Source organism: Centruroides vittatus, unplaced genomic scaffold (assembly GCF_030686945.1).
Source record: "Centruroides vittatus isolate TY-2023 unplaced genomic scaffold, ASM3068694v2 contig_424, whole genome shotgun sequence".
NCBI classification, from domain to species: Eukaryota; Metazoa; Arthropoda; class Arachnida; order Scorpiones; family Buthidae; genus Centruroides; species Centruroides vittatus.
The window spans coordinates 956,554-982,973 of NW_027122230.1; the positions used below are offsets into that span (position 1 = coordinate 956,554).

General features: G+C 30.6%; 1 protein-coding gene across 2 annotated transcripts; it reads left to right on the plus strand.

Moving 5' to 3' along the window:
- The first annotated feature begins 588 nt into the window (after nt 1–588).
- LOC136976763 (uncharacterized) lies at nt 589–26,420 on the plus strand. Of its 2 annotated transcripts, none has more exons than XM_067272120.1 (6): nt 589–1,180; nt 3,750–3,884; nt 5,792–5,948; nt 9,084–9,240; nt 16,466–16,637; nt 25,920–26,420. In XM_067272120.1, exons 1-6 carry the CDS (start codon nt 820–822, stop codon nt 26,282–26,284), a joined length of 1,347 nt encoding a protein of 448 aa, XP_067128221.1. In that variant the 5' UTR covers nt 589–819; the 3' UTR covers nt 26,285–26,420. The 2 variants fall into 2 exon arrangements, with proteins under 2 accessions (XP_067128221.1, XP_067128222.1); XM_067272121.1 differs by having other exon boundaries at nt 25,923–26,420.

A 26,420-nucleotide genomic window follows, 5' to 3' on the forward strand; every position in this document is an offset into this window, starting at 1 on the left:
TATTGCAAAAATGCAAAGGATCCTTCGCTCGCGCGTATAGGACGACCCAGATTTTTGAAGCAGTGAAAAATGAATAAAAACATCGTCTTATACGCAAGTAAATACGGTATTTGAGTATTTTTTCCGGCATGGAACACATTATCGTATTTTACATTAATTTCTATGGGAAAAAATTGTTTCGCTTAACGAGTGTTTCGAGTAAGGTTTTGGAACGAATTATGCTCATTAAGCAATATTCTAGGACCTTGTATGGCCGCGTCTCTTTATGCAGCGCTCGAGAAGCGCTTTACAGCGAACACACTGAAACTGGTTTCTAATTGGCCAACACTGCTCGTGACGTCATTTCGCTACACTCTCGCTGCATAAAGAAACGCGGCCATCGACTCTGATCTTATCACGCCAAGACTTGTCGGGGCGACAAAAATTAAAATGCCGTTAGAACATTTTTCGAGGTGAAAAAATTATTGCATATCGTACGCAACGCCAACTTTTTTTTAACACGTAAGCCACGGATTATAGACAGGAAATTAGGAAAATTTTTTAGATGATAATACAGTATTATTATTGCCACTAGGTGGCGCATTTTTAACATGGCGCCCGGCAGAAGTGCGCTGTTCTACACACGAGGTTTCGAGTCACGTTTTGTTATGGCAATTCGATAAAACAAGAGACACGGATGTAAAATTGCCAACTTTAAATAAAGTCGTTTCTATTTTAGCGGATTTCGTATTTCGACCAAGTCATACTCGTACAAATTACGTGGTTTTTGTGGCATGGACTATTTTTTCGAATTGAACAGTTTATTTTGTGGATTTTAAAATGAAAATAAACGAACTACCGATAGAAATAATAGAAATAATATTTTGGAAGCTGGACGCGCGCTCGTTAGCTAGAGCTGGACGAGTGTGTCGTTGTTGGAACGACGTTGTTTGTAATCTGGAAAACGTTGGAAATGTATGGAAAACCATCTGCCTGAGAGAAATAGCCGTCGACGTCATCGAGGAACTTCTGGGAAATAAGTCGATTCCGTTCACGTCTACCGAAGATCAACTATTTAGAATTAATTGGAAAAGTGTTTATCAAAAGTGGTTTTGCGGATCAAAAGTGAAATGCTGGACTCATTGGAAGAAAAACTTCCCGGCTTTCGAAGCAAATCCGATAAATTGCGTGAAAAATTCCGGTTAAGTATTTATCATAATATATAATAATCGTTAGAATAAGTTATAATTTACGTCGATTTATGCAGGGACGGAAGAAATCTTCCGTTAACGACAGGTTTTTTTTTTATGTACGGATTCCGTTATAGACAAGCTCGACTGTAATTCAGTAAATTGCGTACGATTTTTTTTTTTTTTTTTAAATTTCATAAGCAATCTAAATGAAGAAACGGACGACGATTAAAATATTTTGGTCAATGGCAGAAAATAAATAGCCGGTAAAATGCATGAGTGACGTTCGAGTGGCGCCAGCCTTTTAAAAGTAAACTGATCCGTCCTGCCTTCCGGAGGATGGTCGACATCGGCGTACGATCGACGGTTCCGGAAAGTTGCCAATGGGGAATACCCTCTGGAGTAGACGATGCCTCGGCCAAATGCTGCTAGAGAAAAAGACCCAATTTACGGAGGGAGAAGTGGACGTTCCGTGGTAATGCTCCGACACGTGTCGGTTGCCAGTTTCATTGGAAGAGCGAAATGATGCTCGTCTCGCAACTTTCTGTTTTTTAGACAAACTTTGTATAACAAAATTACTGTAATTTGGAACGTCTACATTACTGATATTAATAAGAAAATTTGTTAATCGATTTCTAATAAAATTCTTCTTTTTGATTATCAATTTTGATGTAAAAAATAATCCAGGTAATATACTATTCTAAAAGCGTCGTGGTAGGATTTTTATTTAACTACTTGGATTTCTCCATTTGGATTAGTGAACGGTGCTCGGTGCATTGAATTTAACAATTTTTCTATTAGATAAACATTACGCCAAAATAAATAAATAAGTAAATACGGATATCCCGCAAAATGATTATCCTAAGTACCGTGGTCACTTGTATCGTGCGTTTGGGGAGACGGACCCAACGACCCGTCACAGTATTTTTGAGTGTGTGGATGTGATAATTCCTAGAAAATAATGGTGTTTGAACCAGTTACATATTGAAATTTAAAAAAAAAAAAAAAAAGAATAGAAATCATATATAAAACTGATACATGAATCTACTTCTAAATATAAATTAAGACCTTTCTGAATATAATTAAATTCAGAAATATGAACTGTTGAGCCTCTTTTCAAAATTGAGGGCCATCTTCCTTAATAAATGACAAAAACTTATGTTTAATACCACCTAATGTTGTGCCATTAATTTTTATTTTTAAATAAAAAATTATTTATTGTTTTACAGTCTTTGTTACTTTAAAAATGCATGCATTTTATCCTTCCCCAAGATTAATTGTTTTTTTTTTTGTTTTTTACTATTAAAAATGTTGGTTAATGATTTTCTAAATAAAAATTCAGAAGCTTCTGCAAAATACATTTTCTTAATAAATTCTTAAAAAAATATTTAAATTCTTACAAAATAACATTAATAAAATTAATTTATAAGAATAAAATTTTCATATAAAGTAGTTGATGAAAGCTTTGAGTTATATTGTAAACTGATTATGCAGTATTTTAAAAAATTTACGAGTCTGTTTTTAATTTTGAGTTTCTATTACATACGTTTTAATATTCGACAAATTAAGTTGAACATATACAATAATAAAAACGTCTTACGCAACTTCTACAAGTATGTATTATTTTGGCACTTTGTTAAAAAGACTAGAAAAAGTTCGTCGTCTGACTGGCTTATTATATAACGCCAAAATTCCATAAATGAGTCATAGTTTCCATTATCAAAAACTATATTAATGGCATAGAAATCAAAAGGCAGAAAATAGTCTTTAAAGATTAAAATGATTAATTGATAGAAATGGTTAAGAAAGTAAAAGTTAGAAATGATTTTTTTAAATAAAACTGTTCCATTGTTAGAACAATGAAAGTTAAATAAATAAATATAGTATATACTTTGATATCCAGTTTATAAGCAATATTTACATAAAATTATCCAAATTTTATCACAGTCATGAATTTAATGTAAATGGGACAACTTTCTTGCTGATTTATTCTTATGTTTTGAAGCAAACGTCATCATTCTCCACTTTGCAAAAAAGTGCAGTGTGTGAGTGACATAAAAATGTACCGTACAAGGTTTGATGTTATAGCAACTCTGTGCCTGACATTTTCACATCCCACTTGCTAGAAATTCACCATTGCTTGTATCATAGTCAACTACCTTTCACAAATGTTTACATGTTTTATGAATAGAAATATTTGGTTATTAAAAAATAATTTCAATATTTATATCTTTTAAATTCAAATATTCTATAATTTTAAAAATTTTTATTCTTTTATTTTTAATATATTGTGGTGTTTTGTATTAGGAGCAACCTGAGGAAGGTCTTTAAACTTGATCAAAAACATGTTCAAATAAATTTATATAAATTTATTAATACATAAATTTAAGCTGCTGGAATTTAAATGGTGAAGTTGTTACTGTTATTATTTCTGAATTCAGTTGGTTTGGTTATACTAAAAGTAATTTCTCTGTGATTTTTAAAAATGTTTTATTTCTCAAATAAATTACATTTGAAATTATATTATGTATTTTAATACATAATATAATTTCAATTGTTATAATAAAAATTATATTTCAGGTGATTTGATTATAACTGGTCATAGAAATGGAAGTATTTGTGTTTGGAATTGCTATACTGGTACATTATTAGATGTTGTTGGTCAACATTTAGGAATTGTTACAGATATGGTATTGATTAACTTGTTAGATACAGGTAATGTTTAATTTCATTTTAATGCTATTTTGATTTTCTTTCAATCATATAGTTTATAACTATACATTATTGTTTTTATTAAGTGAGAAATATTTACAGGAATTTCTTTTTTCTTTACATTGGATGAACAAGCAAAAAGTTTACTTGTGAGGGGTAAATTTACTAATGCCATGAACAAGCTATACTTGTTATTGCTATGAAATATGTTAAAAGACACACTTAAAAGTTTTGATCATATATTTATTATGAAGTTGAGGCTAACATTTGAATCTCTTGCTCTGCCAGTGTTACTAAATCTATTTCTTGCAAGTAACTTTGATCATCCTATAATTTAGTTCCTAATTTGGAACAAAGTAAATGAAGAATAAAGAATTATCCAATATTAAAAATTTTTCTTTATTCTAAATTGTTTTTTATAGATTAGGAATTGATAATGATGAAAGACTTTCTAAGCATTTTCCAGATAATGAAAGTGGATTTATAAATTATTGACTTGAAATGAAATTACTGGGCTGCAATTTGAAAAAATTATAGACAGATTGTCAGTGTGGTATCTGTGTGTGCATGTCCTTCCTTAATCTCAAGAATGGTGTTAGACATGAAAGTCAAGACCAGATATGGAAAGCTTAGGGGCAGGAGACCCTAATTAACTATATAGGAACTTCTGGTCTAGATCAGAAGTAACATGCTTTCAATTTTAAAATTTCCTCCTCCCCCAACGGAGTTACAAGATGACTAGCACAACTCTGTTGTTATCGAGGAAAATATGATGTACAGGGGCAAGATGCTACTAAATTGAGATGGAGAACATATATTTTAAATTAAATAAATTAAGAATATGATTAAAAATTGCAGCTTGGCATTGTGACGATGTCACAATAAATAATTGCTTGTTTAAAAACAAATTTAAATTATTTTATGAAATTATTGATGATGATAAGTCTTAACATCTTCTATACGAGGCATGTTTTTTAAGTAAGTACCATTTTGATAAAAAAACACAAGTGCAATTTTATTAACAATTTTATTCTTTCATGAAAGCCTGCACCTTAATCTACTTTTCAACATAATTTCCTTCAATATTAAGGCACTTATCATATCGTACAACCAGCTTCTGAAGTCTATCCTCAAAGAAACCTGGTGCCTGATTTGCCAACCACTGCAGCACAGCCATTTTGACATCATCATTGTACGCTGACACCTAAGTGCTTTTTCAAGTGGAGGAACAAGTGGTAGTCACTAAGTGCTAGATCAGGGCTGGAGGGTGATCAAGTTGTTCCCAGCCATATGATGTGATAAACTTTCAGGTTCGTTGAGCCATGTGTGGATGGGCATTGTCGTGAAACAAAATAATCCCTTTGCTGAGCTTGCTACGCCTTTTGTTTTGGATGATGAAATTGTAAAGCGTCTGTTTTCTCAAACTTTTGCAACAACTTTCTGCACCAAGTCTTCAGTAATGACAGGTGGTTGCCCACTACGCTCCTTGTCACGGACATTAGTACGGCCATCTTTAAATGCTCGAATCCATTTTCTTACCATTTCATTGCTCATAATATTTTTTCCACATACATCACTAATTTGCTGATGAATGTCAGCAGCTTTCATGTCTTTTGCATTAAAAAAACGAATCAGCATGCATATTTCACAATTGGTGGGATTTTCAATTGTCTGAGGCATTTTAAACACACACAAACAAATGTAAAACAAACAAATGCTTCTGTAATTGCATCTGTGGCTAGCCAACAGATGTAGGTATTCAGCGCACATTTGTGGAACCTCAACCGCAGCACTGCAGCAGTCCTATTTTAAAAAGGTACTTACTTAAAAACCATACCTTGTATTTCATAACTTTAAATATAATAATATGCATATTTTAAAATAACTTAAATATTTTTATTTCATAATAGATGTTTTCAAAATTGAACAAATTAAATGTTTCCATCATCACGTGATATCAATTTCATCAGATCATCAGATTGTGTTGTCTCCTTTACTTGGTGAAAATTCTGAAGTTAATAATAAATTAACAATAAAATATCATAGTGAGTGCTTGGAAAATATAAAGTAAGTGATTATCAGTTTTTTTCTTTTCAAATCTTCATATCATATTTTATTAATTAAAACTTAGATTGAAATGATTACATTTGATGTATATAAATACATTTTATTACAGGGTTGTGCATGTGTACGTCCTGATGGAAAAATTAAATTATTCAAAAAGTATAATTGTAATTCAATTAAAATCAAATTAATTAAGTAGTAAATGGAATATAAAATACAATTTTCAAAATGTTCACCTTCAGATACAGTCAAATTGTGGGTATGTTCATAAAATTGGTCAATAATATGGTGTCTGAGTGTTGCCAAAATTTCCTTTATTGCACCTCTGGTGCACCCCTGAAGAATCTGCAGGTTCTCCACTGGAGACAAACAAACTTTTCATGTTAAAACTTCTTGTCTCAATTAATTTTCACTAAAGTTTACACATATACTATGTTTATAGTGGAGGTATCAAAGACTTATCACACTGAGGACATCAAAATTGCACTTTTATAATTAGAATGCAACTTTATTTCTGGTATTCATTTCAGTCCTTAAGATCCTCTTCAGCCAAATATGAATAAATAGGTATCTACAATCATTATAAAAGCATAAAAACTATGAACAAAAAGAAGGTTGAAAATTCAATTATGAGTTTTACAACTAGCCTGCTTTAAATCTACACATTAGTATAATATTCATTCGTGAAGAACATTTATTTTCATAAAGACCTAAAATATTTTTAAACTTATTTTAGTTACATAAAAATATCAATGAATTCTGATCTAAATTTGTTGTTCTACTTACATAGTTACATTATTACATACTAAATTAGTTTAAGGCAAGTACAATTTGTACTCACTTGGCAGCAATTTATGGTTATTATTAATACTGCTCTCTGTCTAATTTTTCTACCTTTATTATTATTATTTATTCTGTATTCATCTTGTGTATCTAACATTTTAAATGTTTGTGGGTACTGTGTGTCTATTAAATTATTTTCATGTTTTAATATTTTAATTGACATTTATCTTTAGTTTCTCCCATATTGCAAAATCTAGAGGTTTAAATTGGTGACCATTTGATACTATCTTCAGCTCTTTCCAGTGCATCTAGAGCTATCCATCTGGACCAAATATTTGAAGTTATGAAATGTTTTGCATACCTCTACAGTGTGCATCAAATGTGGATGGGCATTGTCGTGAAACAATTACAGCTACCTTCAAAAATGTCAATATTTTTCCATTAAAACATATATATGCTCAATAGTGTATCTTAACTATGATCATTAATTGTTTGCACAATTTCTTTTTAAAATTATAAAGAAATGAAAATTAAAAATCATATGAGGAATTTAACAGAAAACAGTAGTGTGAATTTTATTCTATATGCTATGTCAGTCTAATGTGATACTTTTTACACTGAAGTGTTAAATTGGATCTCATTTATATAATACTGTTTGGAATTGGGAACATTTCAGTTGTTTATTTTCGTTAAAATGGAAGTAATGGATGAATATAAAAGACATGTTTTATACTTTTTATTTTTTAAGTGGTGAGAATGCTACAAATGCAACCAAAAAAATAAATACTGTACATAATCAAATTGTAATTAGTGCAAGGACTGCACAGAAGTGGTTTGAAAGATTTAGAAACAATGATTTTAGTGTGGAAGATAAGGCTCGTACTGGAAGACCCATTGACTTTGATGATGATGCTCTCTCTGGTTGAAGCAGAACCATCTTTAACAGTTGATGAAATTGCAGAACGTTTAAATTCATCCCATGGAACTGTACATAGACACCTACAACAAATCGGAAAAGTTTCAAAGCTAGGAAAATGGATACCATATGAACTGTCAATAGCTAACTGACAACAACGTGTAAACATTTGCACGTCTCTTTTATCCCGTATTGCTTTAGAACCTTTTCTTGATTGGCTGGTTACTGGAAACAAAAAATGGATCCTCTATAACAATGTGACGAGAAAAAGACAATGAATGGATCACGACAAGCAGCCAAAACCGACTGCAAAAGGTGGGTTGCATTCAAAAAAAATTCTTTTGTCTGTTTGGTGGGATATGTCAGCTGTAATTCACTTTGAGCTGTTAGAACCTAATCAAACAATTACAGCTCAAATGTATTGTGAGCAATTAGAGCGTTTAAATGAAAAATTGAAAAAAAATCGGCTGTCGTTAGTGAACAGAAAGCAGGTTCTCTTGCAGCATAACAATGCCAGAACACTCACTGCAAAAATAACTACAGAAACTTGAAAGCTACAACTGGGAAATTTTACCTCATCCACCATATTTGCCAGATATTGCTCCCTGTGATTATCATCTTTTTCACAGTTTGCAGAATTTTTTAAAAGGGAAAACTTTTGAGTATGAGAACAATGTAAAAAAGTCTATTTCTTAATATTTTGATTTAAAACCGAAATCATTTTATGAAGACGGGATTAAAAAGCTACTATCAAGATGGCAAGAAATTGTACAAAATAATGGTGAATACATTATAGATTGAAATAAAATTTAATTAAAATTTTTTGTTGCTTTTTTTGTAGATAAAAATACGCACGAACTTATGGACTGACCTGATACTTGTGAGTTTTTCCGATTTCTGATTTCCAAATAATCATCTGTTTTCTTCACACAGGAGTGAATTCAAACTTCTATTGGGCTCCCGTGTAATTTTGGAATTCAATTCAAAAGCTTTGCTTTTCCTATTGCTATTCATCTTTACTCCTGACAATATACAAGAACAATTCAAACAACCTAGATAAAATATTTACGTTTTTAAATACAAGAGGGTAAGCATCCAGGAAAAAATGTGAATACACAGTTCACAAAAATTATTTGCAAAAATGCAAAGAATTTTTTGCTCGTGCGTATAGGACAACCTAGGAATTCGAAGCTGTGATAAATGAATAAAAATTTCGTCTTATATGCGAGTAAATACGGTAATTCATAAAATAATTAATGAACAGTCGTAAAATTTACAAAGCTTTGTGTTCTTGTAATAATGATTTATGCTTTGTGATATAGGGTTAAGATTATATAAGATGACATAACTTCATATAAATAATTTTGTAATTTACAGAATGCATTATTTATGATAAATTTATAACATTATTTTAAAGAGAGAATTTTTTTTTATTTCAGAATATTTAATAATAAAATTGTAGTCAGTGCTATGGACAACACAATTTCGTTTTGGGAAATTTTTGTGGACAAAGAGAAAACTGTACAAATTAAATTAAAGCAAGCAATTCCTGGACCTGTGCACATACTCAGGTGGATAGGATTTTGGAGAAATGAAGTATAAAAATATAATTTTTTCTTTAATATATCTATTTGTTTATATGATCTTTGAGATCATAATAAAATAGCTGTCTTATTAGATGCGATGAAATATACACTGAATGATCACTGCATTAGAACACCATGCCAACACTATCTTGGAAGTGGTAAAGGGATGTTGTGGAGGCCCACCAATATTTCTTAAGTAGGAATTATGCTGGTTCAGGATACAAAAAGGAATCTAACATATTATCTAGCATCACATATTTATTTAAATTCTACATGCATTGATATACTGAGATACAAATGTAATGGCTAACAAAGTTCAGACCATTGATTAGTACAGTGATTCTCAACTGTTTTTCATCATGGTACACTATTAATAATTTAAAAATTTGGCAGCACACATGGTTACTTCAGTAAGTACTGCAGGACAACTGGTGAATCATAACAGTGATTTTAAACACAGTTGGTTATTTAAGTCACATTTTCTAAACGCCTTGGTAACTATCGGCAATTACCAGTAACACCGGTTACAATTTCCAAATGTGCTTGGAAGGTAGAACCGATTAAACTACTTGTCTGATGTCTCTTATGTATGGATATTTGCAGTGGTGACACACTTCAAAAATCTCATGGCAGTGGTTGAGAATTACTAGACTACTAGAACACGATTGACATGTGTTGTCTCCTCAGAGTCCAGGAAGAAGAGTGTAGTTCTTAACATTGTGTATGCTAGTCTTTTTACACACTCCGGTTGGTCTCTTGTCTCCTGTGAGATGTAGTTTGCAGCTGCAACAATATCCTGTAATTGCCATGTCATCCTGCTAACATATTATCTAACTCTACATATTTATTTAAATTCTACACATATTGATATACTGAGATACAAACATAAATATGTAACAATGTCCTATAATTCACTATAGTTGTGACATGTTGACCTGTCATTTGCATAGTAGAAGGCAATAGTTGCTAGTCATGGGCAGTCAGATGACTTGAATGACTTTTAACATGGACTTTGAACATCTTGGGGTTTGGAGGGAGTGTGCCAATATTTCCAAAATAGCTACAGTCATTGGTTGTTATCATATCATGGTGTCCAAGGTGTATCACTCAAAAACATCCACCAGAAGATTGCGTGTGACCAGCCACATGTGATTGATCCCAGAAGTGAGCATTAAGATTGTCAAGATTGGTATCTGAACAAAGACATGCTACAGTGGAATGCCTTACCTGCTAGTACAACAGTGGACAAGGCAGGCATATTTTGACAATGACTGTGTAGCATACCTTACTTCAGCTGAGGTTCAATAGCTGTTGACCTGTATGTGCCTCTTTTGACCATATGTCATTGCAAACATCTCACATGGGCAAAGAAAAGACATCATTGGACCTTTGACATGTGGAAAAAGGTTGTCTTGAGTGACAAACCCTGTTTCATACTGATCTGTGCTGGTGGTAGTAGTGTCATGGTCTGGGAAGTGTTCTGTTAGAAAGGCCTAGGGTTATTGGTCAACATCCCACAATCCAAGAATGGTGAATGATACAGGGACTTGTTAGGTGATCATCTGTACCTGTATCTCCAGGCTATGTTTCCTTACAATGATGTCATGTTTCAAGGTGATAATGCACTGTGCCATCAGGCAAGGCTCACTCAGGAATAGTTGGAGGAATACGACAATGAATTTCACACACTTTCTTGGTTCCCAAACTCATCAGACTGCAATTCTATTGAATCCCTAATGTTTTAGGATATGCTGGAAAGTGTGGTGACACAGTCAACCACTCCTTTGCAAATGTGCACTAACTGACAAAACTGCTCAAACAGGCTTGGGTCTAGTTAAGAATAGAGGATGTTTGGTGTTTGGTAGTCCATGCATGGCATTTGCAAGTCACAATCACTCAGAAAGATGGACCAACCTGTTATTAGGCAGGTGTTCCTAATGTAATGATTGCTCTGTGTATATTAATTCAGTAATTCAACAATTAGATTTTATCTGACAAATATACAAAAATATTTATTATTAAAAATTTTATTTAACATATATTGTTTATAAGAATTTTGAAAAACTGCTTTGCATAATCATTTCTATGTTTTAATTACTATACTGTAAAATTCAGTTTAATATTAAAAAATTCTGCATTTTGAAGTGAATCTAATCAGTTTAAATGAAATATAAATGTTATAAAAGTCTTTCTTGGAATTCAACTTAATAAATGCAGGGTGATTCAAAAGTCACAGAAATTTTAAAAAATTAATAACTCACAAACTATTTACAGTAAGATGATGCATTTTCCATAGAAATGCTTAGAAAGAAGCGGAATTTTTTTATGTGTAATAAAAATGTTAGAACCAAAATAGTTACATTTGCCTTAGATGGCATTTGATAAGATTACATAATTTCTGTAGTTGTTACTACAGCTTATAGTAAGAACATTTTTATTTTTTTATTCTTATTTTAAGAAATTACAAATGCCATAGATGGCATTTGTAATTTCTAATGTGCCATCGGTGCCATCTATGGCAAGAAATGTAACTATTTTGGTGCTAAAATTTTCATTACACAAAAAATCCCACTTCTTTCTAAGCATTTCTGTGAAAACTGCATCATCATACTGTAAATAGTTTGTGAGTTATTAATTTTTTTAAATTTCTGTGATTTCAATCACCCTGTATATTATCAATATCTAGATTCAAAATTCATTGAAGTAAGTTTTAATGTAAAGGCAGTGCATAAATGGCAAAAAATTCTCTTTCTAAGAAGCATTGTAATATTTTATTATAATTAATTTTAACGTTATAATTTAAACATTAAAAAACAAGATAAAATAATAAAACATTAAATGAAAAAGGATATGTATGAATACTTTTGTAACTCTATATTATATTTTAAGTTTAAAAAATTGTATGGAGTGCACTGCATATGTAAAAAAGAAGCACTGAAAAACATGCAGATGCAGAGTGGCTCAGAATTAACAAAAGGTGGCCAAAAATCAAGAAATCATTCATAATTAATTTGAAAATATTCAAAAGTAAGATAATTTAGGTACAGGTACTCCTCACTTTATAACCTATCTGCTTAACAACCACTCGCACTTACGACCAATTGAGTTTTGACCTGCAATTCGAGGAATCCCCTTTCTCAGCTTGAGTGTCAGTCAGTGGCAAATGGTGACATGCGCACTAAGCATACTATAATAGGCTAATAGCGTACTATAATAGTCTTTTTTATGAATAAATTTGAAGTTTGTTGCATAATTTTACAATGATCCTATATTCCCGGTGCAAGCTTCTTGCTTATCGACCAATTCGCTTAATGACGTAGTCGTCAGAACGGAACTCGGTCGTAAAGTGAGGAGTACCTGTATATAAATATGTATAAATAATAGCTTAAAAATATTTCTTCAGATAATAATCAACATTCATAGAGATTTGTTCAAACAAGTGATTTATAGATGTTTTTAATGACTGAATTTGGTGACATGCAATGATCCTTTCCTCTCGGTAATGGAGAAACTCGATTCTTCATTATTTCTGGTGAAAGGTGTATTGGGCATAAACTTTAAAACTGTTATTTCATTAACCTGATACAAGTACAATACATACATTAGAGTAATTATAGCATAATTAGTATCATGTCAAAATGATGATAATTTTTTACATTCTAAAAATTTAGGTACAGTTATAATAAGTTGTCCAATTTTGTTCACTGTAATTTTTTTATTCATGATTATCACTAAAGGTATGTACTTTAAGACTGTTTAAATACCTTGTGGAAATTTGGGCATTTTTTCAAAAAAACACTTTTATGAATAGTTATTTATTAATTCGTTTATCAGCTGAATTCAAATAAAAGGTAATAAAAATAACTGAAATTCTAGTAAAAGAAAATGGAATACAATAAAGAAAAAATATATTTTTTTAGCAGACAATACATATATAATGTGTCTTTACACTATACATCCTTTGTATGTATTGTCTGCAAAGAGAAATATATTTTTTCTTTATTGTATTCCATTTTCTTTTACTAGAATTTCAGTTATTTTTAACACCTCAAAACCTTTATTTACTTTGCTCAGTGACTTATTTATGTACAGAATTTGAAATAAATCCATAAAGTCTTGAGTTTAATGATAAATGAAATGTTTGTTTAATCAACAGTTGACAAATATAAAATGCAACCATTTTATATTTTTGGACATTTTTGAGATTTTCTGAACCACTGTTAGATGATGGCATTGCAGATATAAACAGAGTTGATTTAATATTAGAAAAATTACAACCAAACCTGAAGTTTTATTGTCATTTTTCTAATACTGATGTTTTTAAAGATGCATCTACTTTGACAAATCAATTATCAGGTTTTTTTTAATCGTTTATAGTGATATTTTCATTGACTGTTTTCAACAATAAAGAAATATTTTTTTAAAAATTTTCTTTTTTGTTTTGTATAAATACATTCAAACCTTGGTTTTTGAACATAATTTCTTCCTAAAAGTTGTTTGAAAACTAAAACAAATTTTCTCATAAGAAAATATAAAATGGATTAATCCATTCCTCACCCCAAAATAAAGCTTTTGTTTTACCTTTTTAGTTGTATTTCATCCATAAAAATGCCTACATATGCAATATAATATTGTATATAATATAATACTATATTATATATATGTTATACTATATTAATACTATATTATATATGTTAGGCTCAAGGACTGAAAATGCTCATTGAGTGAAAAATACGACCACAACGTGGAATTCGCATCATGGCTTTCATGATATTTGACCACTACACATGGTGATTAAGAAAAGCCATAACACATTCTGAATGTTAGCTGATGCAACCACGATATGACAGACAAGTTGAAATTGGTTCGAATGTTTGTTAAGGTGCCTGATGTTGATAGGGGACATGCAGCTCCCAGAAGTGTGTTAGCTGTTGTTGAACACTAATCCATCAGGTCTCTATCGGTTAGGAAACAAGAGTTTTCTTGATTGACTTTATGCTCGTAATGAGTTTACAATTTCTGACAGTTACTTTATTAACTTTCAGGACATACCCTCAACTTCATTAACACTTTGCTTAACATCTGGAAGCAAGGGTTTATAATGTGTCACTGTAAAAGATACTGTATTGATAAAAAATGCAAATGTCGCTCAAAGAACATAAAATGCAACTCAAAATATCACGGTAATAGTTCTTGTAAAAGTAACTGTAACATTCTTGATTTTCATAAAAAAGACTGATTTAATAAAAGTTCCTGACAAAGTAATTATTTTTAGTAAATTAGTTTTTGAAAATGTTGACATCTCGAGCACTGCAACAGATTTTCAGGAATGATTAAATGTTGAAAAGTAACCAAGTTACATTTCTGTATGTGGTGAATAATTTTGTTACCTACTTATATAAGATAATTGAAGATAAATAAATCATAATAAAAAAGAAAGTTTTATTTTCTTATCACCTCGTTATTAGTTAACATCCAGAACTTGTAGTGGCTTTTAACTATAATAAATCCATCGCACAGTGGTTTTTAATTTTAGCAGCTGATTTTTATGTCATCATGTAGAGTACATCAATCACCTACTAGTACATGTAGTTTGACCTTTAGCACTTTTAAGCGAAACAAAAAAAAAATAAATGTGTATTTTTCTCCATACATTTTATTTCTTTGAAATTTTTTTAAGTATGAAAATTAAATTTCTAGGAAAACTTACAGAACTAATGTTGTTCAGAATTAAAAATTGTAAACAAAAATGTTTTGAGGCTAAAACCCATATTTTAAAGTTACAAACCATTGTGTCGTATTAACCTCTATCATGGTTGCATCAGCTAACGTTCTGAACACATTATGTCTTAATCACCACAACATGTAGTGGTCAAATATCATGAAAGCCACAATGCAAATTTCACTTTGTGGTTGTTTTGAATTAGCCACAATGCATTGTGGTTGTTCTTTTGCTCAATGAGCATTTTCAGTCTTTGAGCCTAACATATATAATAAATTTTTATTTAATCTGGCTTAAGACTTTTAAAGACGAATTCGTGGATGCCATTTATATTATGTAAATGTCAATTAATGCAATTTTTATAATTTGATTTAAATAACTGCAATGCATACCAAAAAATGGTGGTAGTATCTTCTCTGCATGCGCATTTTAAATATTGCAACACAAATCATCGTCAATGATTTGTGTTGTGACATCTAATGATGCAGGCCATCTCGATACCATTAACTTCTGAATTGGTAGTCCTGTTGCCGATTGGTTGGGCCATCAAGTTTCTTTAACATAAGCAGTATAAGGAGTCAACCATCTCTCTGTAATCTGTGGTCAGCTCTTGCAGAGTAGCATGTTCGACAAATCGTTGTATGGCAACTGGTGCAATTGCAGATTTGAAATTCTATTTGTGGACCAAATTGTTCAAAAAGTGCAGCATTCAAAAACCAAAGTTTGATTGTACCAAATTAAGATTCTTCATATTCAATTATATCATGAATAGTTTTACTGTATTAATAATTTTAAAGTTTTAGATATTATATATATATAGAATATGACATTGTTTTTATAATACTTAGTAAAACTGAAACAATATAACAACTTCACACATTTTTCATTAGAATTCATTGTACTAAAATCTGATTGCTAATGTTTTATCACAATTAAATTCCTCAAAGTAATGCTAAACTATATTTAATGCTGACGAAGCACAGCAATAAGTTCTTAATATCTCATTATGTAATAAACTAATCATTGATCTCTTATGTATTTACTGATATAATAAAAGCATAGTAACAATTTATGTTCTGTGCAAAACATAAAAAATTCTGGAAACTTTGGTGTTGAATTTTTTTATTCTGCATGTTTATCATTTCACTGTAGTGAATGATTAATTTAATGAATAATGATTAACATTTACAACTAATTACTTTACCATCATTGTTAATAGCCAAATTCCAGTTTATGTGAAAATAAAACATTATAAAATTTTAAAAATTTGCACATGGAAAATTTCTTGTGACAATGCTAATATCATTCTCAGCATTAAAATTTTTATTGTGGATAATTTAGTGCTATGGTTTTTGATCTCTTTCTAACCAAAATAGATTACCAACAGAATTTAAAACTCTACTATATTTTATTTTGACAAATATATTTTATTATAGAAATCACTTAATTAAAATATAAAATTGAATGCAATTTGAAGTTGATGTTGATTAAAAATTTTCTATCAATTTTTCAGATATTTTGTTTGTGTCAAAATGGAATGTTTGAAGTATTTTCACTTGACAAAAATGAGTGGATGCCTTCTGAACTGAAAACTTTTTATAATTATTCATTTAATATCTGTGATCTTAATCGATGCATAAGTAAATCATTATTATTTAGAAGAGGCATGGTTTTCATATTTTGTAGTAAGTATTATTTTTGTTGTTAAAAATTTCAATTTATTATATAGTAATTTCTTTATTAAATATATTTTTTGAAGAAACAAGTGAATTAAAATTTTAAAATGTACTATGAAATTACAATAACTTTTTATTTATTATAATAGTAAGCACTGTGTAAACAACAGTGTTGTAAGCCAAAAAAGTTATAGATGACATATTGTTTATTAGACCAAATATGGTATATTGCATTATCGAATTCAACGAAGAGAATTAAAATCTCAAGAATCATATTTAATAATTATAAAAGTTAAGTAGTATCATTGCAATAGTACTGTTATAAAGAGTCATGCTTCATCTCTTTTGTTGAGAATTATTATAAAAATAATCTGTTTAGAAATTGACAAAAAAAATGAACGGTGTGCTTGCTAATTAAAGCTAAAATTTAATTATTTTAATTGGTATTTCAAATAATTCAAATCAGGATCAGCTTGGCAGATGCCTGTTTAGAAATATCAGAAAAGTAGACAATTCTATATTTCTTCTATACCATTTAATGTTAGTTAAGAATAAAAAAATATTGTTGCAGGGAAAACTCAGTTCAAAATGCATTATTATTATTATTATTATGATTATGATTAAGAATCAGTAATTTTTGTTCAATTGATATATATATTACTTCTTATCAAATTTTTCCTTTAGTTTACATAATAGCAAGGTTGAGGCTGAAGTTTTCGACGCAAAAACGTGTACATTGGATGTTTGGCCTGTAAGCCTAGAAGTTTGGCAATGGCCTTTGGAATGTCAAGCATGATTCCACTGATTTTCCAAACACTATTGCCAAACTTCTAGGCTTACAGGAAAGCAGCACCGAATGTCCAACGTACACATTTTTGCGTTGAAAACTTCGGCCTCAACCTCACTAATAGTAAAAATATTGATTACATTAAGTATAAATTTTTTTTAAGAATACAAATAAAAATTTTTGCCGTCATAATCTGTTTTCACGGTCACCATTGATGATTTAAAATACGTAAAAGTTCACTTCCAGACCACCTTTTATTTGAGGCTATGCCTCTGCATAAACACATGTAAGTTGGTTAAAAATGTCCTATGGTGATGAATACCATAACTGAAAATGAGTAGTTCATTAAAAATGGTCGACAGTAATTTACATAGTAAAAATATCAAAAAATTCAAATAAAATTTTATTTTGTACACTAGTACTTTCTATATATTAACAGGTCTTATTATACCGGAAAATATGGATGCAGATATTTAGTTTTACAGATCAAAAATAATGTTCTTTATTTAGTTCACCTGAACACATACACTTTAAACTTGTGTTTCGGACTTGTTCGTTCCTCCTCAGCAGGCCTTTAAACAACACTTTCTACATTTAACAATAAAAAAATATTTCTTGCTACAATTATAACTAAAATTAATTAAAAATACAAACATTTCCCAACAATAAATTAAAAATTCTTACAAATTCTGTATTTCCGAACTTTACATTTCCAATTAAACTTACGATCCACAGCAACCATACAATTTGACACATTCCTAATTTTTATACATTAAAATCAGTTTAGAACGATAAATTTAATTATTATCTAAAATAGAAGTAAGTCAATTGAAGTAATAATATTTTAGATAATAATTAAATTTATCGTTTTAAACTGATTTTAATGTATAAAAATTAGGAATGTGTCAAATTGTATGGTTGCTGTGGATCGTAAGTTTAATTGGAAATGTAAAGAAGTTCGGAAATACAGAATTTGTAAGAATTTTTAATTTATTGTTGGGAAATGTTTGTGTTTTTAATTAATTTTAGTTATAATTGTAGCAAGAAATGTTTTTTTATTGTTAATTGTAGAAAGTGTCGTTTAAAGGCCTCTGAGGAGGGACGAACAAGTCCGAAACACAAATTTAAAGTGTATGTGTTCAGGTGAACTAAATAAAGAACATTATTTTTGATCTGTAAGACTAAATATCTGCATCCATATTTTCCGGTATAATAAGTCCTGTTAATATATAGAAAGTACTAGTATACAAAATAAATTTTAAATTAAGTTAAAAAAGGACACAAAGGCATAATAATTAAATTCAAATAAAAATTTTTGTCTTTGTAATACCTCTTTTATGGTATCCATATCCAGAGGATGTTTTTTTAACCAATCTATGTGTTTTTTTGCAGAGGTGTAGCCTCAAATAAAAGGTCATTTCTGTAAGTGAACTTTTGTGTACTTTGAATTGCCAATGGGGCACTGAAAAGACAGATTATGAAGACAAAAAACTTTTATTTTATTCTTTGATATTTTTACTGTGTAAATTACCATTGGCCATTTTTAATGAACTATTTATACTTAATATTTTTTTTAAGTAAATGATAAAATACCACATGTCCAATATCTTGAAAAATGAACCAAATCATTATTTAAGTGTCATTTTATAAAACTGTTCAGGTAATTATTCTAATCATCAAAATCATTCAGTAATGATAACTTATTTTTCCTCCTCTTTTCCGACATAAAAGGTTTCTTCTTGTACGGTGTTTTGAGACCTCTCAGAAATTGTAGGTCTTATCGATAGAAATGGTTTTTTTGACAAGCAATCTGGGTGTCTGGTTCCATAAGGAGATATGTGTCTTTCTTGAAGTGTACTGGTTGGTAAATTACCAACCAGTACACTTCAGTTGTGTCCAACAGCCAGAGATTACTTCTTTGCCAGCTCTGTAAATGACTTATCTTATTAGTGGCATTGAGTTATACAAATCAGCACTTAGTGGAAAATCTATAAATTACAAGGAATATGGTAATATCTTTCAAACACAGAGATTGTAGTGTGAGATCTCCATAATATATAGGGGGTCTGTCGGTGCTATGGTGAATTTGTGACATTGTATATATTAGCATTTTATTTTATTTATAAAAATATTTCTTTAAAATGTTTGGATTATGTAATTTAGCTCAACCGTTTAAACTTTAACCAATGCACTTAACATTCTTAATTTGAATCATGCTTGAAAATTCTGTGTTCTGTTATGAATTCCATTTTATTTAAAACTTTGAATCTTACAACAGCCTGAAGACCATTAACAATGGTTGAAAATGTTATCATTTGGTGATTAAAGTGAGATATTGTTAATTTTAAAAGTTTTTGATGTAACTAAATTTTCTTAAGTTTTACAATGTTTTTAGCTTTTTAATATGTCACATCTTTTAAAAATGTATATAGTAAAGAATTCCTCTCTTGACTGAATGTGACTTTACGTCTCAAGATTCAAAAGTAATAACAGGGTTCTCCCTCACCTGGAAAAATGGAAAATGTCAGAATTTTGTCATCGGAAACTCGTGTTTGGTGTAAAGTCAAAGAATTCATTCATTTTTCTGGAAATTAAAAAATTAAAAATTTTGAGTTTATAAAAGCTAAAGATGTTTTAAATCATTTTATGTTTATGCACACACAATATAGTTTTAGCCAATGATATTATTGTTTTATGTAAATAAGGAATGAGAGAACAAAACAAATTATTTTTATGGGCAATACAGGTTTTGATAGATAATAGTTTTTCAAAAAAATCTAATTCAAAGTATATTATTAAAATATGTAAATTACTAGTATGTGTAAGCTTGCTGACTTTTAGGGGGAAATCAGTCAATCCCGCATCAGGAAGAACTTAGGAGCTATTCATATGTGGGTAGTGGTGCTGGACACATGTCCTTAAAACAAAAACCATTTATTATGGTAGAAATTGTTTACAAGTATGTCAACAGGCCATTCATTGTCGAGAAGTTGTTCGATAGGATAGTTTGACAGTTCGACACAGTCCACAGGGTTAAGGATCCAGCACATCTGTTAATTCTTGCGCTAAGAGTATGTGATGGCCCTGGGGCAGAGATGTTTATGAGATGATCGGTCTTGATGGGTGCTCATACTCAGTGAAGTTGGGTGACATCCCAGACAAAAACGACACAGATTCGTCACGCATAACAATGGGCAAAAATCTCTGATTCGACCTTGAGACTCGGGGTTTTTATAGTTTTCTCCCTCGAATCTCACCTTTTGGTTGGTTCTAGTTCCCTTGTCTTGCTTCCCAATTGGTCTCTCCCATTTCCAGGAGAAAACCAAGATCAGTTTGGGTTGCAAGAAAGATCCATCTGGAAGAGTTTATATCAAGAGATATTGATGGAATTATGAAATCTGCATGCATATTTTACTCTATTATTGACTCTTTTCTGACATTTTATAATTCCAACAATCTAGCATGATGTCCTTTGACCGTCAACCCTCCCCTTTTTCTAATTTAGGTTGATTGTATATGAGTGCCTGTCAAAGTTGCATCTCTCCAGGTTGACATTTATCCATGATCTATCACAGTGTTCTGCAACCTTTTTCTACTTACAGCACACCCATGACTTGACATTTCTCAACACGGCACACCAAAATGTTATTCCCTTCAAATATATGATATACTATTAATAGAATTACATAATGCCACTAACCTATGATTATTATTATTATTAAACAGACATCAACACCCGTGAGTGAATTTATTTTACATTTAATTTCTTAAAATACATGAAAATGCATGGGTCATAATGAAGAATAAACAAACATCATCTTATTTCTTAAGTACTGTGGTATTTATGAAATAACACTTGAAATACAAGCATAAGAAACACAGCAACTGTGATAAGAATATATAAATAAAACTTGAAATTAATAGAATATGTAAAAGTTCACGTCACACCTTTCATCTAGTGAGGGCACACCAGTGTGCTGCAGCACACCAGTCGGTTGCAGAACACTGATCTATCACATGCGCAAGACTCCTTGTTCATCTCCATTTTGCATTTGTTTTGACAACTACAGTTGTTTTTCTCTCTCGCCCTTCATTTTGTATTCGTCTGAGGAATTTTTATATAATCAACGCAATTGTCGCAATTTTGGACCCATCTGGAACCTCACATATGCATGCAGTGCAATCATATTGTTAATATATACCTACACATTATACTTTCATTTAAGTTTTTTTTTTGTAATTGATGTTAGTACTATCTGGCAGGAATATTTAATAATGAGAAGTGTATGTGATTCTCAAGTGATTGATGATTGTAGCTCATATACATTTGTACAATCTTTCAACAGTATAGGGATTTTTATGATTTTAAACGTGAGTGTTTAATTAATTATGTTAAAAATTTTAATATGTTGGAAAACTGAAGAGGAATATTCTAACAATCTTGGAGGAACATTTGAAATGCATTTTTCTATACTGGATTACTTGAACACAGATTGTATAGATAAATAAGTTTTTCTGGTTAAAATTGTTTTTTAAAAATGGGCAAAATTACATCAAGAAAGATTATAAACAAAGTTGTAATTCTTACACTTTTAAAATGTTTCTTATGTAGAGTAAGCCACTAAAAATACACCTTTGAGCACTTTTCCGGTCTACTTCAAGAGCCTGCCTCAGTCTGTCACAAATTCCAAACTTTTATTTGAGATATCATCACATGAGTTAACATTCCAATTTGGAACATTTCAGTTTGGAATTTGTGACAGACCCAAGACAGGCTTATAAAGTGAAAAACATTTGTCAAAAGAAAATAAAACTGGCTGGAAAAGTGCTCAAAGATCTGTTTTAGTGAATTAAGTTTTGGCAGAAAAATATTTTCTGCTTTTAAAATTAATTACTGATATTTTCACTTATTTTTATTAATTAAATTTACATTAATCTTGAATGACAAGGAAAGGCAACAAAATAGCTAATTTTAAGCATATTTAAAGATTGAGTAAAGTTTATGTGAAATTAATCCTATACATAATAATCAAATATCCTTGACTACAAACAGTTTTGAGGAAAAATAGAACTAATTTTAAGTTACTACATTTATATGCTCTGATACAAATCTAATTGAAAATGTAAGTGAGGAAATGGAGAAACTGGTTTAATGTACTTATCATGAAATGCAGATGTGTAATAGTTACTTTCAAGCTTGTTGTTTAGACTGTATGGTTGAAGAGCCTAGTTCAAATTGTATTAACAGAAGTACTTTTTCTCATTAAGAAAGTTTGAATTTGTTAGACTTTCTGACATTATCAACTGGAAAAAAATGCTACTCTTTTCATTGGTTGAGGTAAATGGATCTTATGTTATACAAGATTTTGTTACTGCATTTAATAAAATCATAGATTTAAAAGATGATGTTCACTTTGGTGTGTCTGTGATGACCCATGTCTTTACCATTGGATTAAAAACTGAATCTGCAACTGAAGTTCTTTTGAATAAAGGCAAAATATTAGTAAAAGTAAGGACTAACATTATCAATAGTGAAAATTGTAAAATTGTGGTAATGATCCATTGGCTCCCATTAGAACTCTCTCACGATCAATATATATATATATAATAAACATCCCGAAGCCCGATGTATTGATACTAAACCAAACTATCGCCATAATTAATCGGGCTATTATTTTGCTACTAATGATAACTAGATGTTAAGTAATTTGGTAATAGAGGTAGACATTAGACATCATCTCTTATCTAAATTTTAGAATGACATGAGAATTCTGTTTGCATTTGCAATTCGCAGAATCGGGAAAGACTACCAGGGCTATATAGGGTTCCTATAAGATGTGATATATACTGATATCCTCTTGAATCTGTGGGTTCTACTAAGAGGTCTTTGAAGTAGAGGATTCAGGAACATAAATACAATATTGACCATTTGAAATGCCCCATTGTCCTGTCAGTATATGCCTCTAAAAACAACACAGAAGTTAAATTACAACAAGCGTGGCTCATTAGATTGATCCCACAATGTGATCAAATTGGGATCTTAGAATCTCTGAAAATATTTAAATCAAATCTTAACAGTATTTTAATCAACAACAGAGATGAGATGCAAATATCAAAGGTATGGCAAGCACTTTATGATCTATCATTATAACTACAGGAACACCACAGATATTTGATCTATTTAAGTTTTGAGTTTCATGTGTGTTCTTTCGGAAAGCATTCCATTTGTATAACTCTTTTAGCCTGAAGCAGGATTTATGTGGAATTCAAAACTGTTTGTGAACTGCTTATTAACTTTCTTCGTTGGACCTAAATGAAACTTTTATCATGTGTTTACAATATACCATATTTACTCGCATATAAGACGAGGAGTGACTTTAAAGATCAAAATAAAGAAAATTAGATTTATTAATACAATTCTAATTTTATTTCGTTTATTCACAAAAAAATTTCAAATGTTTGTATTAAGGCAAACAACCGTAACGCTATCACCTTTTGTCTACTCGAATTCACCCTCCAACGCTTTGTTAGAACTCTTCTCTTTTTCACTCTCACTTCACAAAGCATCGTCCTTTGATCTGTCCAATGAATTTGAAATGCAACATTTCCTGAATGATTTTGTTATCAGCTTGTGAGGAATGCTTTTCCACGCAACTGATATCCACATAGCAATCTGTGAAGCTTTAGCCCATTTCATGTGGTCACTTCACAATTTTTGGAGATAAACCAGTTTCCTCACACAATCTTTAAACGGCTTGTTGATGCACACATCCAAGGACTGTAATTGTGAAGTCATTTCCCAGGAATTGTTACAAGAGTGTTCTTGTTTTCCCTAGATTTTTAATGTCATCTGTGAGGTATCCCTTGAATGCATTCATCACTAAAATTGATGGTAGTTTTAGTAATGCTCCTGGTCAACAGAGCCATGCCATACTGTTTTTAACCAGTCAATCATAAGCTCATTGTTCATCCAGCCTTTCTTGTGACATTGACAACAGCTCTTGGAAAAGTTTCATCTTTAGGGATTGTTTTCCGCTTCAGTATAATGTAATGTGTGGTGGCAACTTATGACTGTCTGCTCTGCATGCCAGCATAACTCTGATTCTTTGATTTTCATTCACCCTGATAGAATCAATACTTGCTTTTTTCCTTTTTGATGGATAGTTGTATTGCCTGGCATATCAAAGTAAATTGGCATCTCATCTGCATCCCACATTTGACTTACTAAGAATTTAGTCTGTTTTCTTAAATTGATGATGTGCCTCTGAAACTGGACCAGCTTGGCTTATAATCAGCAGGTAATTTCTGAACAAGGAGGTCCAACGTCTTATGGAGATTCCTGCTCTTTTCATGAAACCCAACCATGACTTGCTTTGAATTCTTACTGTGGAATTCCACATTCTTTTGCAATATCTCTGGCTTTTGCTTAGAGAATTTCCACAGTCATGGGCATACACCTATTATGAATGTGTTTCACAAAATTTTGTAGTTCTTCTTTTAACTTTGAATAATCACCAGTTTTTGGTCCATGAAATGATTTTCTTGTACTTTCACAATTAAACAATGAATCTCTCTGATTACGCTGCTTCTGCACGCACACTTCTGATACACCGAACTCACAGCCTGCGACACACTTATTAGTCTTTTCTGCTTGCAAAATTACTTATTTCTTAAATACTGTGTTCTCCATACTTTTTCTATTGCCAAAAACCAACTGTATCTTTCCACTTACACTAGCTAACAGTAAAATACATTTTTTTTTTTTAAATACATGTTCAACCCTGCGGTCCACAAACATATGCCTTATGTTCCTTTATTTATTATTATTTTAAATGTGTTGTATCTAAAATATCTAGTTAAATTAAATGACAATTATTAATATAAATTAATTAATTAAATGTTATAATAAATATACTGTAGGATAAAACAATTTACATTAATATAAGAATAAATGTAAGAAAAATGGCAACATGATTGATATTCAGACAAACGAAGAATTAAAAACATTAAATTCAAATTGAGAAAATGTACAACAGTTTTCATTACTAATACTTGCATTTGACAATAAGTACTGGTAAATACTTTATTATCTGATTATACAAAAATTATTGCAAAAACGCAAAGAATCTTTTGTTCACACGTATAGGATGACTAGGTTTTTGAAGCTGTGAAAAATGAACAATCACCTCATCTTATATGCAAGTAAATCTGGTAATAATAAAATTTCTGTAATATTTAACGTGGATATTGACACAAAATTTGCTATTTTGAAAATTTAAATAATTTTGCCACAAAAAAACAAATTAACTGATAAAAATCTATGACGACTTTTAAGTTTAAGTAAAAACAATCATTTTGCTAAATTTATCCTTAAAAAAAATCAATGTTCTTCATTTGCTCCAAATATGGTTCAAAATTCTTTACATATAAATAATAATTAAATTTCCATCATTTAGTGTTAAAATTGCAAAAAGTTATAAGTATTTTTGTTTGTTTTTCTTTAGCAGATAAACAAATGATTATTCCTGTTGGAAGTTCAAAGCATTATTTTCAAGCCATGATGAAACTTCATACTCAAATAACTTGTATTGCACTATTTGGAAACATTTTGGCATTGGGAAGTGAGAGAGGTTCTCTCTATTTGTATAACGTCAATCACCCAGAAGAAGCAAAGGATCTCGACCTCTCGGAACCTTCTTGGAGTGCGAATCTCAGTGAAGCTTCCATTATTGCCATTGATATTTCGTTTGACGGTTATTTCCCCTGCGTGACTGCAGCCACTACGGAAAAAATCTTTTTTATTCGTTGGCTGAATGGAAAGACTGTAGCCACTCCTCCTCCTGAAAATATGGGTGCTTTTGGTCTTTAAGTAAGTGTTGTAAATACTTGTGTGATGATCCTTCCAAACAGTACCGTTTCTGTTAAACACCCAATATTTATAAAACTTTCTTTTCACGGTTTCTATATTCTCTTTTCAAGTATTAAAAAATGTATTTATTTTTTCA